The sequence below is a fragment of the Triturus cristatus genome, chromosome 7, assembly GCF_964204655.1.
Source record: "Triturus cristatus chromosome 7, aTriCri1.1, whole genome shotgun sequence".
In the NCBI taxonomy this organism is placed as follows: domain Eukaryota; kingdom Metazoa; phylum Chordata; class Amphibia; order Caudata; family Salamandridae; genus Triturus; species Triturus cristatus.
Genome location: NC_140590.1, coordinates 1,151,532,201 through 1,151,548,418, shown reverse-complemented (window position 1 = coordinate 1,151,548,418; position 16,218 = coordinate 1,151,532,201). Strand labels below are relative to the sequence as shown.

The 16,218-nt window shown below is 44.0% G+C and overlaps 1 protein-coding gene across 5 annotated transcripts in view; it reads left to right on the top strand.

The window, feature by feature from the left end:
• The window catches only part of CDC25C (cell division cycle 25C), a 248,824-nt gene that overhangs the window by 90,618 nt on the left and 141,988 nt on the right, over positions 1–16,218 (top strand). For all 5 annotated transcript variants that reach the window (XM_085618385.1, XM_085618381.1, XM_085618382.1 and 2 more), the window contains 2 exons: positions 5,631–5,664; positions 5,933–6,007. In XM_085618385.1, coding sequence (XP_085474511.1) covers positions 5,631–5,664; positions 5,933–6,007 — 109 coding nt within the window. The remainder of the gene's footprint in view (positions 1–5,630; positions 5,665–5,932; positions 6,008–16,218) is intronic.

Here is a 16,218-nt window from a genome sequence, read left to right as displayed (position 1 = left end):
TTCAAAGTACACTTGTGCAATAATGTCGTGTTGATCCGGACGGACAACATGACTGCCATGTACTACATACAGAAGCAGGGAGGAACACACTCTCCACAGTTGTCTCATCTGGCTCAGAGCATGTGGAAGTGTGCCATTCAGAGGAACATGTTCATAATGGCGGAACACCTCCCAGGCAAGGACAACCAAATGGCGGATCTGCTCAGCAGACACAGCCGCCAAATACACGAGTGGGAGCTACATCCATCAGTACTCCAACCGTACTTCCAGCAGTGGGGTCATCCAGAGATAGACCTATTCGCCACAAGGGAAAACGCAAAATGCCGAAGCTTTGCCGCCAGGTTCCCGCATCCACAGTCGCAGGGCAATGCGATATGGATGAAGTTGTCAGGCAGATTTGCGTACGCTTTCCCCCCAGCGCCATTAATACCGCTAGTGGCACACAAGCTGAGGCAACACTCAATGACACTCATCCTGGTTGCTCCAACGTGGGCACGCCAGCCATGGTACACCACGTTTCTAGAATTTTCCGTGGTGCCGCATCAAAGGCTGCGGCTAACACCCACACTTTTAATGCAGAACCATGGCGAAATTCAGCACCCAGATCCACAACAGCTGAACCTGGCGATCTGGCTCCTGAAGTCTTAGAGTTTGTGCTACCTGTACCTGCCTCCAGAATGTATGAATATCATCAAGGAGGCCAGGAGACCCACAACCAGAGCTTGCTATGCGGCTAAATGGAAAATATTTGTCATTTACTGTAAAAACAATGATATTAATCCGCTGGATGCATCCATTCAAAACATCATCTGTTACCTATTACACCTATACCGATGCAATCTGGCATACAGCTCCATACGTATACATCTAACCGCAATAGCAGCCTATCTTCAGAACAGGCAGCACCTCTCTTTATTCAGAGTGCCTGCCATCAAAGCCTTCTTAGAGGGACTCAAAATAGTGATTCCTCCAACACACCCACCAGAACCAGTGTGGAACCTGAATGTGGTCCTCACCAGATTAATGGGTCCACCTTTTGAACCTCTACATTCATGTGAGCTTCAATTCCTCACCTGGAAAGTAGCTTTCTTAGTGGCAATCACTTCATTAAGAAGAGTTGGTGAACTCCAGGCACTAACCATTCAAGAGCCATTCATACAGGTTCACGCACACAAAGTTGTACTACGTACGAACCCCACATTCATGCCTAAAGTGATAACGCAGTTCCACATAAATCAGACTATTGAACTGCCTGTTTTCTTTCCAAATCCAGACTCTGTCGCAGAGAGGATGCTCCATACACTAGATGTAAAAAGGGCCCTCATGTACTACATAGACAGCACAAAAGATTTTAGGAAAACAAAACAACTGTTCGTTGCTTTTTCTCCACAACACAAGGGCAACGCCATTTCCAAAGCGGGGATAGCCAGATGGATCGTTAAATGTATTCAGATTTGCTATGAAAAAGCTAAATGCACATTAACTATTCCTCCCAGAGCCCACTCAACACGAAAGTTAGGGGCGTCCATGGCTTTCCTAGGGAACATTCCTTTAGTGGCAATATGTAAAGCAGCCACATGGTCCACTATACATACATACATTTACCAAGCACTACTGTGTAGATGTACACTCAAGACAGCAGGCAGCTGTAGGACAGGCTGTTCTCAAAACTCTTTTTCAGACTGCTGCAGCTGGCACAGGCAGCCGCCGCTAATAGAGGGACTGCTATCTAATCTATGCACAGATATGAATTCAGCAGCCCACATGCCTCGAACTGAATATGCTACTTACCAGTATGCATCTGTTCTTGGCATGTAGGGCTGCTGACATTCATATCGCCCACCCTCCTCCCGGCGCCTGTAGCGGCTGCAGCACTCAGAATTACTGTATAGCATGGTCATCACTTACTGTATCTACTCCATCACTGCCACAATGGCGAAAAACAATCTGAGGATGCAGAGGATGCCCATGCGCACTGTAGTTTAGGGGAGGAGCCACCTATCTCTTGATACTTCGAAGACTCTTCCAGGACAACAATGTGCAATCATCCGGACCCAACACTAGGCGGCGATCTATGCACAGATATGAATGTCAGCAGCCCTACATGCCAAGAACAGATGCATACTGGTAAGTACCATATTCAATAATTTTTATTAAAAAATAACTGAATTAATTGGATTTAATATTATACATGAACATGAAATGCCTTGAAGAATCCAGAGACAGAAGGAGTTTGGCAAAATGGGATCAGTTTGTTTAAATAAACATTGAGGCCGGGAGAAAAGTTGCAGGCATAGGGTCCGAGGATTGTCTCAACTTAGTCGATCGACCATGGATTTTTATACAGTTTGTTGAATGCAATAAAACCGTTCTGGTGGTCCTTTTTTGGTAAGGCATGTGAACCGCTGTCTGTGGAGACTTATTAATGTATTCGATGAGTAATCCAGTTCGGCCTCAACCTTGGGCGAATACAATGCAACCAGCAGGTATCCTGTTCAGATGTCTGGCGTGGAGAGTGCGTGATCACTGTGTGTGCTGCGCCCTGATTGGGTGTGGGTTCCTAAGTTTGTGTGGCATGTTATGATGTTATGCTATGATGTTTTGGGAATGTGCGTACCCCTCCGAACATGTGTGCTTTATTGGGGCCAATCTCCCTGTACCATTCTGTTGTTGCTGCGCCTATCTGTACAATAGATCTGGGATCTCCTGTTTACGTGTTTCTCTGTTGGTAATGTGCCACCCCACCTGTGATCTGTCAGTGACATCGCGCCTGGGTTACAGAGCCTGCCTCATTAGGTATTTGAGTGGGGGTTGACTTGGAGTTTATAACGGGCAAATTCATCAAGAGAAATGATATTTAGTTCCTATATATGAATGTATAGTTATTTATACCGACATTGACTTTTATTTTAATATCACTTTTAAGAATTATATATGCCTAATAGATTTTCTCTATGTGGAAATTGATTTTTTTTGATTTCAACTTCAGAAAAATAATTTTAATTTAAAGTGTGTGTGTGTGTGTGTATGTATGTGTGTATATATATATTCACTGAAAAAACCATAGGTTTCACACACGTTATAGTTAGGAATTAGCATTTAAAAAACCTTGCAAATTCACTGAAAAAACCATAGGTTTCACACATGTTATAGTTAGCGGAAATTTTACTGATAAAAAAACCAGTGAAATTCCCCCGTTATAGTTAGTGCAGGCAACTATAACTCGCGCGACCGCAATCCTCTGCTGATGCTAATACTGTATTTAGACACTTATTTGCCCATGTCTTCTTCCATACATTTTTAGCTATACATATATTACAAATATTTTTTTTTCATAAAGACACATATGTCATCAGCAGAAGATTGCGGTCGCGTGAGTTATAGTTGCCTGCACTAACTATAACGGGGGAATTTCACTGGTTTTTTATCAGTAAAATTTCCGCTAACTATAACATGTGTGAAACCTATGGTTTTTTCAGTGAATTTGCAAGGTTTTTTAAATGCTAATTCCTAACTATAACGTGTGTGAAACCTATGGTTTTTTCAGTGAATTTGTACGGTTTTTTAAATGCTAAGTTACTTTACGCCATTCGTGGCGTGCGCGCCCACTTAACGCAGTTCGTTCCGTGCGCGCACGGTAAGCACGCGGTGCTTACTGTGCTTACGGTGCTTATAAGCCATGCACAAATGGTGCCCTTCGGGCACCATTTGCACACGGGGTGGAGAGAGTGTGGATAATTTTTTCTTTGATTATTTTTGTTAAAAATATTGTGGTTTTTCACACCACTGATAAGCTCTGCACATTTGGTGGCCTAAGGCCACCAAAAGTACAGGGGGTGGGGAGAGTGTGGATAGTATTTTATTTTTTTTTTACATTTTTTACCATACGCGTACGGTAAGCGTAATGGGCGAAATTAGCGAAAAAATAAAAATGGCTTTTTTGGCCTTGGGGGGTCTTGGGGGACTCCCTCATCATGACTATGTGTGTGTGAGCTGTCAAAACAGCTCCTTTACATGTGTATTGGTTTTATTTAACAACCTAACTCTCAGTGCGAGAGAGAAAATGGCGGCCGCCGCTTCCTGGTTTCGGCCGATTCGAATGTTTACTAAGATCTAAGAGCCAATCAGAATCGCGCACGCCACCGTACGCGTACGGTAAGCTTACGGTAAGCGTACCGTAAGCTGGTTCAGATATATATATTGATTTAAAGGCTATTTTCTCAGAATCTACTGAACAGATATACACCAAACCTACAAAAGGCACTTCCTTGACCTGAGGACTACCTCTCTGCCAAATTTCAAGTAATTCTGTTCAGCCGTTCGGGCTGTAGCCCTGTCTAAAGGTCCTATGGAAAAATGCATGGGAAAAACGCGTTTTGGGACCCCCCTTTTATCTCAGCCCCCGCTTGACGAATACCTCCCGAGACTTTCAGGGTAGGAGCGGAGCGTAGCGCCCCACCTATTTTGAGAAATTCGCGAGGATTCGTCGACCGGCGCCAAAGTTATTCAAAATAGAATGTTGCGGATTTCCTATGGAAAAGGGGTCCTAACTAGAACTACCTACTGGCGGTCGCCAGTAGGTTATATATATACTAAATAAGCCTTTGAACCTTGCTGCGGAGTCTTCCTATGGTAATGTATAGGGACATCTCCAAAGAGGGGTGAAAAAAAACCTTGAGGGCTCCGTTGTATTTTAGCACTATCCTAGCTAGGTCCTTATACCATCCCACGTTTGTTCAGCCCACCACAGGCTATTGGAAGAGCTTTGCCAGGGAAGGCTATGGGACATAGATCAGGAGAGAATGGAAATGAGTACAAGAGGAAAGCAGCAGGGTTAAGCTTTAGACTGCATGTCACAGAACAAGCTGAAGGCGTGAATGAAGTAACTACATCAAGCAAGAGTCTTTGACTACAGATTAAACAAAATGCTGCAAAGTAAAGCAATATACAGAAAGAAACGAGTAGCAAAAATAAGATTGATGGGTGGGACAGTAACCAGAAATTAAAAAAACAAAAAAGCAGGAATTTAAAAACAGGAAGCATGGTAAACCAGCAAAGGGAAAAGACTCCAAAGCAAAATGTGGACTACAAACTGAGGGAAGAGAGAGAATTTGAAAAATGCTGTTTGGGGCTGGGAGACGTCTGCATGAACCAGACAATAAGGAATTAGCTACTCTCGGGTAGTTTTGAAATCCTCCACTTTGGCCTGGAACTTGTAGTGGATGCTAAGGTAAGAATCTGCAGGGTATGTGCTATTAAAAAATAAACAGGATTAAAGGGTGGGGCGGATTCACGCTGATGTCTGGTGCAGTTTGCAAACTCCTACTAAACTGTGCAAAACACCGCAGCCTCCAAGAGGCAGAGCCTGAATTGGCACATTTAAGTACTGTGATGCTGTAGAAGTAATTTGTTCTGCTATTTGACAGGGCTTTGGCTGGTGTTTACTCTTCTATGGAGAGAGTGCATTTTTGTGCCTCTGTTAATGAGAATTTCTTCTTAAAGGGAAAACTATACTTCCATATAGTGGAGGGACAATAGCCCATCCTTTCCTCAAATATCTAGGTGGATGAGTTGTTGTACAGCTTCTTCTCTATCTGCTCTAACCTTTACATTTTTATTCTTTTTTCCAGAAAGTCGGATCCAGGAAGCCGAAGCTTTGTTTTGGTGAGTTTTACCTCAACTGCCCCTCTTCAGAGATATAATGGGGAGGTGTCCATCAGGGAAAAACAATGTCCCAGCAGCAGTGGCATTGTTCCTGTTGTGCATGGCACATCCATGATGACCCTAGTTTGTGACAGGAGATCGCCTGCAGTTCAGAAGTGTTGAGGGTGCCATTACTATTCATAAGCAGCCCAGGCGTGTTAAGCGTGTAGCCTTACAATTGTTGCTTAAGCAAATTATTTGCATATTCTCTTCTTGCTTTCCACTTCAGCCTCAACTTTTCTCCAGCACTCCAAGGATCAAGGAACCAGGAAAAGGAAATAAGGAGACTGAAAACAAGGAAAATGTAAGTGGTTCAGAGTCTCAAAGGAAAGGGTAAGTGCGCTGCAGATTGTGAGAGGAGAATCAAAGCTAGCATGTTGAATAAAATGGGCTCTCTGGAGATGGTGTTAGTAGTTAAGAGGATAGAGGGAAAGGGGCAAGTGCTTTGAAGACATTGCGAGGGGAGAAGGAGAGGCTCAGTGGAATGGGTTTTTTGCTATGTCACTGATTGGTGGAGGAGGAGATCTTAAAATAAATGATTTCTCTATAGTTGGGGAGGGGAGCGGGAATAGTTGTGAAGAAGGGGGTGGCGCTGTGCACAAAGCATGGGTGGAGTCTGGTTTTATAGAAGCTGCAGGGTAGCTGCAGATCTTTTCTTTGTTCTAGAAGAGTTTCAACACTGAATGTGCAGATTGTGTGTGTGAAGTGGTAGAGGAGTAAGTCTGGATGAGGAGGCTGGGTATATGAAGAAGGAGCTATGATGGATGGTATGAGGAAAGGCTGTATTGTTGAATGGATAAGTGTCTGAAAGAAGAGTGGTTGCTGTCAGAAGAAAATAAGAAGATCTTTGGTTTTTAAATCGGGACTGTTTCATTGGAATGTGACTAGGAGACTGAAATAGTTGTATTTCATAAGTGCACAATAAAATAAAATGCACCTGGTAATTGGAAAGAGTGCTGCATACAAGTTGTTACAGTGGCTCTGTCGGGGAGCGACAATTACTTGGTTTAACTTGGAATAAATCCTAATTAAATAACAGTACATGTAAAGAGTTAAACAATAGTGTAGGTAGATCAAATCAGCGTGCATGCATAGGTGAGTATGGGAACCCCTTCATAAAAATAAAAAACTAGAAAAAATGTTTTTGCGACAAGAATTTTGTTATTGAATTGTTAATCAAAGATCACAAATCAACATTGTAAGGCTGTCCAAATGAGAATATTAAAAAGTGATGAGTGTTTCAAGGTGACATCAGTGCTCAGTGTTGGTTACAAAGTGCATATATACAATGGTGAAACTAGGTACAAATATATTTATATACAATTTCAGAAGTGTTCAGAAACGAGGTTGACAAAGTCTCTCTGGTAATGGTACGGTTGCTCTGTATTAAAGACCAGAGGTATGTACTGGTGTTCAGCCTCCTTTAAATACAACATCCTAATTCTACCCAAGTAGGTGGATCACAAATGGCCCTCTCAATGAAAATCGTCTGATTTCTCATCTCTTGTTCTTTTTAAGTTTATTGTTGAGCTAGTGTTCTCTTATTTCCTTTGGACTAACTTGAGTATGGTCTGTCATTGGATGCCTGGCACTTTGTTTCTTGAGCAAGTCTGTTTTACTTGTTAATAGTTCAACCAGCATTCTCCTTTTTTGTTTTTATGATCCCCTTATATGGGGTCTTTGGGCAGCCAGAGGTTACTGGTTTCTATTCTTTGTGGGTAACACAATTTATCCACTGGGATACCAGGGTGTTCTGTTAGTGTATTGCAAAGCTGATAAGCAAGAGACTTCCTTTTAGCAGCTTGAATTTGAGGACAGCATGGGAAAACAGTCAAGCCTCCCTAAAAGCAGTTGGAGTCTAGAAATTCAGAATTCTAAATAACACACAAGATGACACTTATACTTTCATGTACATTACATAAAGAAAAGGACATTCAGAGCACGTAAGTAAAACCTGTTGAAGCTATGATCAGTGAAGAAACCTGACCACCAACACCAAATATTGTTATAGTTTCCTTATGCTGGTGTGGCGCGGTGGAGAAGCAGACAGGGACATGATGATCAGTTTGTAGTGGATTTATTAGTGAGATAACTGTAATGTATATGGATTGTCTTTTCCATGGGTTATCGTCGGGTCTTTTAGAGATGGCCGTCGTCTTCTCTCTCTTGCACCAGAGGGGATGTTTTGGCCTTTTTCTACGTCCCGTGCTCGCAGGGGTGGTCCCACCGGTATGTCAGCGGCCACACATGAGAAAGAAAAAACAACAAACCGAAAAAAAACTCTGTAAGGACGTGGCTCTGTGATTCTAAGCTGTGATCAGGGAAGGAGGAGTGAAGGGAGATAACACCCGATACCGGCACCAGTGCTCTCGGTGGCTTTCACTGCAACAGCGTTTACGCGCAGTAGTATGCCAAATAGCGATAGCGCATCGTCGTATTGAGATCCCTCCACCCGGCTCTTTCTTGGCAGCCCTGGCCCCCTTCCCCATGCAGTTTCCAGGCGGCCCGATACCTTGTACAGCCACGTCCCTCCTGGAACGCGTCTGCGTGGTGCCGAATAGGGTCCGGCTCCCTCTCTGGTTCTTCCCCGATACTGCTTCTCCGGCATTCCAGATCTGGTGTCCTTCTCACCTGGCCTTGGGGAACCGTCGCTCATTGCAGTCCTGGGTTTACAAAGAAAGTCTGGATCCTCCTCTCTTTGTCCGTTGGCTCGCCTTCTTCCGCCCTCGCTTCTCCAGACGAACGCCCCCAACGACCTGCTTCTTCCTCTTTGAAGCAGACTGGGTCACATGACGTAGTCACATGACTGGGGAAAGAATCCCATAGCATGAGTTCCTTAAAGGAACAGTCCACTTCCTGCTCTGTAGTCTTGGTCTGAAGATAGAGGAGAGGACACGGAGATAGGTAAGGGGGAAAGCGCTCTGCTAAGGTGTTTGGTGTTGCCGTCTGACTTGTTGGTAGTTTGTCACATCTGGTTACTCGTAAACAGGTTGGCATTAAGCTCAACAGCCAATTTTAAACTATGGGGGAAATGCTCGGCTTGTCTCAGTAAAGTCCATAAGCGCTTGGGTCTCTTCTTAAAACGTATGGATACAGGAAGAAATACTAGTACCAGTGCTTTACTTGGATCTCGGTCCTGTGGTTCCTCTGGCTATGAAGATTAAAAAGGAGCAGCCACAAAAAACAAAGTCCAACGGTGAGCCCTAAAAAATGGCTACCTCTAAAACCACCACTCTAACAGGATACTCCCCCTCATGCATCTTTGATATTTTTTCAAACCATTTTTATTGAGGTTTCTTCCATACTAGTTCATTTTCAAGTACTGTTTCAACAATGCTATGACACAGGTGCATTAAACATATCTAGAGTGATATAGCCTACACATAACTGCCAGTGGTACAAGTCCTGTTCAGAAAACGGGAACATCTGTTCTCTGCTAAATGCTTTGATTGAGCTGTGGCAGAGAGAGGTAGCGATGTCATACGTGATGTGGGCCATGACAAATGGGAGTGATGACTGTAAGTGGTAAGTCAATGACAGGGAGATAACTTGTGGTCCCTTGAGCCTTATAATGAAGGAAACAAAACCTCTTTGCGAGAACTGGGAGGTAAGGGGAGGGAGTGGTCTAGAGAAACCAGAAAAGAAGAGATCTCTGAGGAGGAGAGGTCAGCTTAATAACAGCACAAGCATGGGTCAAGAGAAGGTTGCAGTAGAGAATTTCCTGGGTGGGGGTTGTATCTGGTCTGGTGGTGTATACCGCACTTGGCCACAGCGTCATATCTGCTACTGTGAAAGTGACAAGGAGTTCTGGATTGGCACTTCGTTGCACTAGGAACTAACTGGTGTTGCTTGGGTATCAGGGATGGGAAAGGCAATACCCTCAGGAATACTTAATGCTACATAATTGTGTCCGCTACCTTACTGTGCTTAGGTGGCCAATTGAGTGTTGAACTGACCTGTTGGGTACTGCCAGATGAGACAACTTGAAAGAACAAGTGTATGGGCAATAAAAAAAAAAAAAGATAAGAAAAACACCTCGTCACAGCCCACAGGACTTAAAAAATAACCTACATACTGCCCCTTTCAAGTCAGCTCATCTGGCAGTGACAGAGTGCCCGATAGGCCAGCCCAACACTGAGCCAGTTGGCTGACCACTGTTGGCCGCCATAGTTCACAGCACAAGACTCTGGAGTCCTAAGCCCCACTCTCTTGCTTTATCTTGGATGGAGAGCTTGGTGTTCTCATGTTATGTTAGTAAAACTTGTATAGCGCACAGCTACCCAAAGGTGTCCCGGCGCTTGCTACAGTCCTCCTAACTGAGGTTCCGACCAAAGGAATTAAAACAGCCATGTTTTGAGTGCTTTCCTAAAAGCAAATAGGTCATTGCAATTTCTTAAGCTAAAAGGAAGTTCATTCCAGGCCTTGGCTGCCCCAACGGAAACACTTCTGCCTCCCCATCTAGCTCTCTTAGTGGTGGGTACTACAGTGAGTTTTGCTCCTAATGAACGTAACGATCTTCCGGGCACATACCACTGGAATTGTTGCTTCAGATAAAATGGGCCTGTATCCTGAAGTGCTCGAAAAACCAAACCAAGGGATTTAAAAAGTATTCGCTTTTTTACAGGCAGCCAGTGAAGTTTTTTTATTGAGCTCGAGATGGAAGCAAATTTCGGAGTTCCCGTGAGCAGCCTGGCAGCTGAATTCTGGAGCATCTGAAGATTTTGTAAACTGCGCTCATGGATACTAAAGTAAAGACTGTTACAATAGTCAAGTCTTGACATAATCAAGGCCGTAACCACTGTACGCTTGCAGTCAGCCGGCATTATGGGCAACATTTTCCTCATGGTCCTGAGGGTGTAAGAGGTAGCAGAGACCACAGCATTTACTTGATCACGCATGTCAAGATGTTCATCCAGCACCACCCTCAGGTTCTTAACTTTTCTGGAGAGTACTGGAAGAGTCCCCATGGCCTCTGGCCACCAACTAGGAGTCCAGAGATTAACGTTGTTCTTAAACCGAATCACCTCTGTTTTGCCAGCATTCAACTTTAAGCAGTTTTGCAACATCCAGCCTCCCACTGCCCCCATACAGTCATGAAGCCTCTCACCCGTTGCCTTCTCCTGACCCGGTTGCAAGGAGATCACAATTTGGGTATCATCGGCATAAGATGTTAAGCAAAAGCCGAAGGATTCAATCAGAGGGGCCAAAGAGGAAACATAAACATTAAAGAGCGTAGGGCTCAGGGAAGACCCCTGAGGTACCCCCACAAGGAAGGGAAAAAGGTTTGGAAACAAACTCACCCAATGACGCACTCTGGCATCTGTCTGAGAGGAAGGATTTAAGGAGAGACCAGGCTTTATCTCTCACTCCGCAATCCCATAAACGATCCATCAATACACCATGATGGACCGTATCGAAGGCAGCGTAGAGATCAAGCAAGATCAGCACTGCCCTTCCTCCCTGGTCCAGTCCTCTCCTAATCTCTTCCGTGGATTTAAGAAGGGCAGTTTCAGTACTGTGTCCTTCTCTAAACCCAAATTGGGTGGGATCCAAAACCTTAGCTTCACATAAGAGCTCAATTTAATGTTCATGTATTTCTCCACCAATTTGGAGGGCAGAGGGAGGCGTGAAATGGGGCAGAAGCTGCTTGGGTCTTTACTATCTAGGCCAGGTTTTTTTTTTAAAGCGGCAGGACAGAAGCAGTTTTCCACAGTTTAGGGAAAAGCCCTTCAGAGAACATAGCATTAAAAAGGGGTGTTAGAGTCCCGGCTAAAGGTTCAGAGGCCAATTTTGCAATTGCTACTGGACACGGATCGCGGGGTGAGCCTGATCTGGCATATACAAGAAGCTTAAGTGTGTCTAGGTAGGGTATTGGAGGAAAACTATCCATGCTAAATTTTAGTCCAGGCCCTGCCTCAACGTCATGGGACAAATCCGCTGATACTGCAGACAGGGTCCTTAAAAGTGCTATGAATAGCTTCCACTTTGGATTTAAAGAACGTAGCCATTTCTTCAGAGTGCCTGGCTGGTTGAAATAATTGCAGGCGGTGGATGTGCAAGCCTGGTAACAACTTTATATAGTTCCTTAGAGTTGCTAGCTAATTTAATTTGTCCGGCAATAAACTCGCGTTTAGCTTCAAAGAGCATCTGTTTATAGTATAGGAGGCCTTGTTTATATAAAGCTCTACTAGTTGGATGATAGTCCTTCCTCCAGGACCGTTCCAGTTGTTTACATTTCAATTTTTGGGTCCTTAGTTCCTGAGAGTACCAAGGAGCCGTGGGCTGTGTCCTTTCAGGAGTAATTACTTTCTTAGGAGCTAAGATGTGACAGGCATCCTCTATTCAAGCAGTGTACACAACGGAAACTTCCTCCACCTCAAAGGGCAGAGAAACCTGTGTTGAAAGTAGCAGCTCAGTAAGTTCTTTCTCTCCTACCTTATTCCAGGCTCTAATTTCCTTTGTTTTTCTAGAAGAGGGATCCCTACCCTGGCCTTCCTGGATGGCCAACTCAAACATAATGGCCGCATGGTCCGACCAGGATAGAAGTAATAAATTTGTAACAGAAAGGAATAGGGAATTTGAAAAAATCCCATCTAGTGTGTGCCCTGCCAAGTGAGTAGGTCCCTTCACTAATTGTTTTAGCTCAACACTATTCATTAAATCTAAAAGGTTTAACATGTCTTTATCCGCGTCAGCCTTTAAATAAAAGTTAAAATCTCCCAATATAGTGTGCGAGTCGAGACTCAAGCCAGCTTCCAAAAGTGTGCCGACCTCTGCTAAAAACGGATTCCTAGCACCGGGAGGTCTGTACACTAGGATACCCCTAAACATATGATGATCAGAAAGGCTGAGCGAGAAGGCTAAAGCTTCATAAAAAGGATTAAACATTATATCGAAACTAGCTTTAATGGAACTGTGATAAATAACTGCAAGTCCTCCTCCTTTTTAGGTCTCGGGACCATCCGGTCGGCAGACCGGAAGTCCGGAGATTTAATGACTTGGGAGAAGAGGGGCTTGAACCTGCCCCTCTTCTGCCCTGTTCTCCATTGGCTGGCCTCGTAAATGCTGGCCAGCCATTGGAGAAGAGGCCCCGTCACTCCAATCATGCCCCGTCCTTTTCGGATCGGGGGGCGTGTTTTTTGCGAAAAGTCTCAAGGAGGAGACAACAGCAAAACACGCCCCCGAATCCGAAAAGGAGGCTGCCTTTCTCCGAGGCATCTGCTCTGCCTCGGAGAAAGGCGGTGGTGTCCAGCATCAGGTTCGTGCAGCTCGCAGCTTCCTCCTTGTTTATAATCTGTCCCTTTCCTGGAAGAGGAGGGTTTATTGAAAAGGCTCTCTGGCAGCGAAGCTGCAGTGTCTCTCGGGTCTGGCGGTGATCTCAGCGCTCTCCCGTAATCCCAGCGCTCGCCGGTGATCTCAGGCAGTTCTCTGGTGCTTGGCATATGGTGTATATAATGACGAGTGCGTTAAGGGAAAATCAGATGTCTTTAAATGTAACAGCACTGTATTTTTCAGCTTCACGTGAACTTGTTTGTGCGCGTTTGGTAAACCACCAATTGTACAAACACACGCATGCGTGCGCCTAAAATTCAAAAGCTTGCAGAGTTCACACTGAAAGGCTTGCTGAATTCACAGACAAACCTCCACAAACAAATGTTAGGTTTTTAAAATGATAACCTCCTATTTATCATGAGTTATATGAATACCGTTTGGCATTGCCCGCTACAAGCAGCACAACCTCCTCGTGAGAGTTGAGGCGCCATTTGCAACGGTTTAAACAAGAGATGAACGTGCTGGTGATAGATGGTGGCAGTGGCAGCCCACTCCCCCCTCACAGCAGCCTGCTCGAGTCCAGCGGACAAGAGTACGTGAGAGGAGCGGAAAGCTAGCTACGGAAAGAAAACATTAGGAAACCACAATAAACCACTGTTTTTAAGAAGCTTCCCATAAGCGAGCTGCCTAGACTCGACGTAAACATGACCCATGCAGTAAGATTTATGATAGAACTGTTAATTTCTTCAATACTAGAGAACATTGAAGAGAGCGACATTCCATATGAAAAATCAGCAATGATTTAATGCTGTGCTAAACGCACATTGTGCGCCCCATGTGTATTTTTTTTATTATGATGCTAGGGGGCCCGTTTATTTAATAAAGACGTTCATTGTAGTAAGAAAACAAAAAACTTTAGGATTATTTCTAAAGTAGCGAACAGCAGATGGGTGAATGTTAAAATTGGGAGAAGCACAGGTTTGACCAATGAGATTGGGTGTTGCACAGCCATCCCCTCCCTGCAGGGCTTCAGCAGCTGCAGAAGCAGAGGCTGGCAAACAACCAGTGCTCCGAAGCGGCCCAGACTAAGAGATAGATGTGCCCTGAGGCCACTGTAGAGTGGTTAGCAGCGCTTTACAACAACCCAGCATAAAACAATTTAAACTTAAATAAAGGGATGGGGAGATGAATGGTTGAATTGGCGCCCTCTTTAAAGCACTGCATATCTTCTGAAAAAACAGGATTAAGGTATAGAAAACCCAGTAAAATAGCAAGAGGCGCAATCAGAGCGATAGACAAAATATGTCGACAGTCAGGGAATTAAGTATACGGCAAGAAAAATGACTTATTTTAAAACGCAGTACAGGATACGTGTAGCTCTTAAATTGTGTATATTATTTTTATAAAGCGCTGACGCTACCCGGGACGCACATAAATCACTGAATTTTCAGCCTGTTACTCTGCTCCTCCACTCAGACTGAGTCCTGGTGAGGTGCCTCAGTTCAACGCCTTGAGGGCGTACACGCAGTGCATCAGAAATCAGTGGAGAAAAGTGGCAGGTTCCTTCAGAAAAGCGGAGACCCCCGTTTGCAGTCGAGAGATATACAGTAAAAAAGAAAGGTGGGTAGCCGCCATGAAGATCAAACGCGCCGTGCTGCACCGCAATAAAATGTGTGTGTGTGTGTGTGTGTGTGTGTGTGTGTGTATATATATATATATATATATATATATATATATATATATATATATATATATATATATATATATATATATATATATATATATATATATATATAATTTTTTTTTTTTTTTTTTTTTTAAGGGATTTGGGTGAGTCTCGCTATAAGAAAGTTGCGCGGCCAACATTATTCAAGCTCAAATGTAGCATGCCAGTCCGCTTCAAAAAGTTTGGTGAGCTGCGTGTAAGAAAAAAAAAATGCAGTGGCCGCCATGGTTAAAGGTGAAGCATGGCGTGACCCGCTGCTTTGCTTGGATAATGTAATTAGCAAAATAATGCTCACAAACTGTAAATAACAGATCCTGAGTAACAACACATGAAACAGAGGCAGTCTTTTTGGAAGGGTACAACACGCATGCATGTTCACAAAAGGACTCTAGCACATTTTTTTCTTTGTTGTTTACTGATCTGAGTTGGATAGGGAAACAAAAAGAGAAAAACAAGCATTTACAATGCAACGGTCTCGGCATTGTTAAAGTTAGAGCTATTGGCATTGCTCATGACAATGCCGTTTCTTTAAATGTTTTAAAAACAAAAACATAAACAAAAATAATGTCATGAGCAATGCCAATAGCTCTAACTTTACCAATGCCGAGACCATTGCATTGTAAATGCTTGTTTAGAAGGTCTATTTGCAGTATAGCATAAAAATCCAGAAGGAGTTGCTTTCAAAAGATCTGGTCCAGACGCCTCATCAGTCCAGGTTTCTGTTATAAAGGCTATTTTAACATTACTACCCTCTATTAGGGTTGTGCATTCAACGCTATGTTTCACTAAAGAGCGTGCATTTACAAGTAGACGATTAAGTGCAAAAACAGCCTTTTTATTCAGACCCTTCTTCAAAGACTCCCTGGATGGATATGTGATGCCTAACCCTGGGAGGGTTGTTTGACACACCGTACAGGACTTTATTATTGGTCCTGACTCTGTACTAGGATCAAAACAAACACAGCCATATGTACTTGTGCACCTCTTTAGAGCCAATAACTGTTTGCTAGAATAGGTAAGAGAAGGTATCTTACCTATAATTGTACAACCAGGGGTTTTAGCGCAGGGCGCAGACGGGCTTGCCTTAGGTGCGCCTTCGGCGCGTCCGCTGCGCGCTTGCGTCATGTGAGTTTAAATAATATCAGGGCCAAAGAGACTGAACCGCCGACCGCGATTCCCCCAAGATGGCGGCCCCCGCCCCTACAGCAAAGTAGAAGCTCCCCGGGATTCAGGTAAAGTAGAATAAAAGTCAAAACAGTTCCTGCCCCAAATTAAAATCACAATTTTAAAAGTTTTTTTTAAAAGTTCTTAAAACAAATATAGCAGCAATAGTACCTCAAAGCAGCGGAAAAGTGCAAGCAAATGGCGCGAGTAAACAGCCTGCCGTCTCCCGGCTCAAGCCTCCTAACTCCTGGACAGTCTCAGCTTGTGTTGTCCCTGACTTGTCTGTGTAGTCACCTGTGCCTGGACTCTTCTCCCTTTGAGTCAAGGAGGTGGATAGTGAACTCCTCCCGACA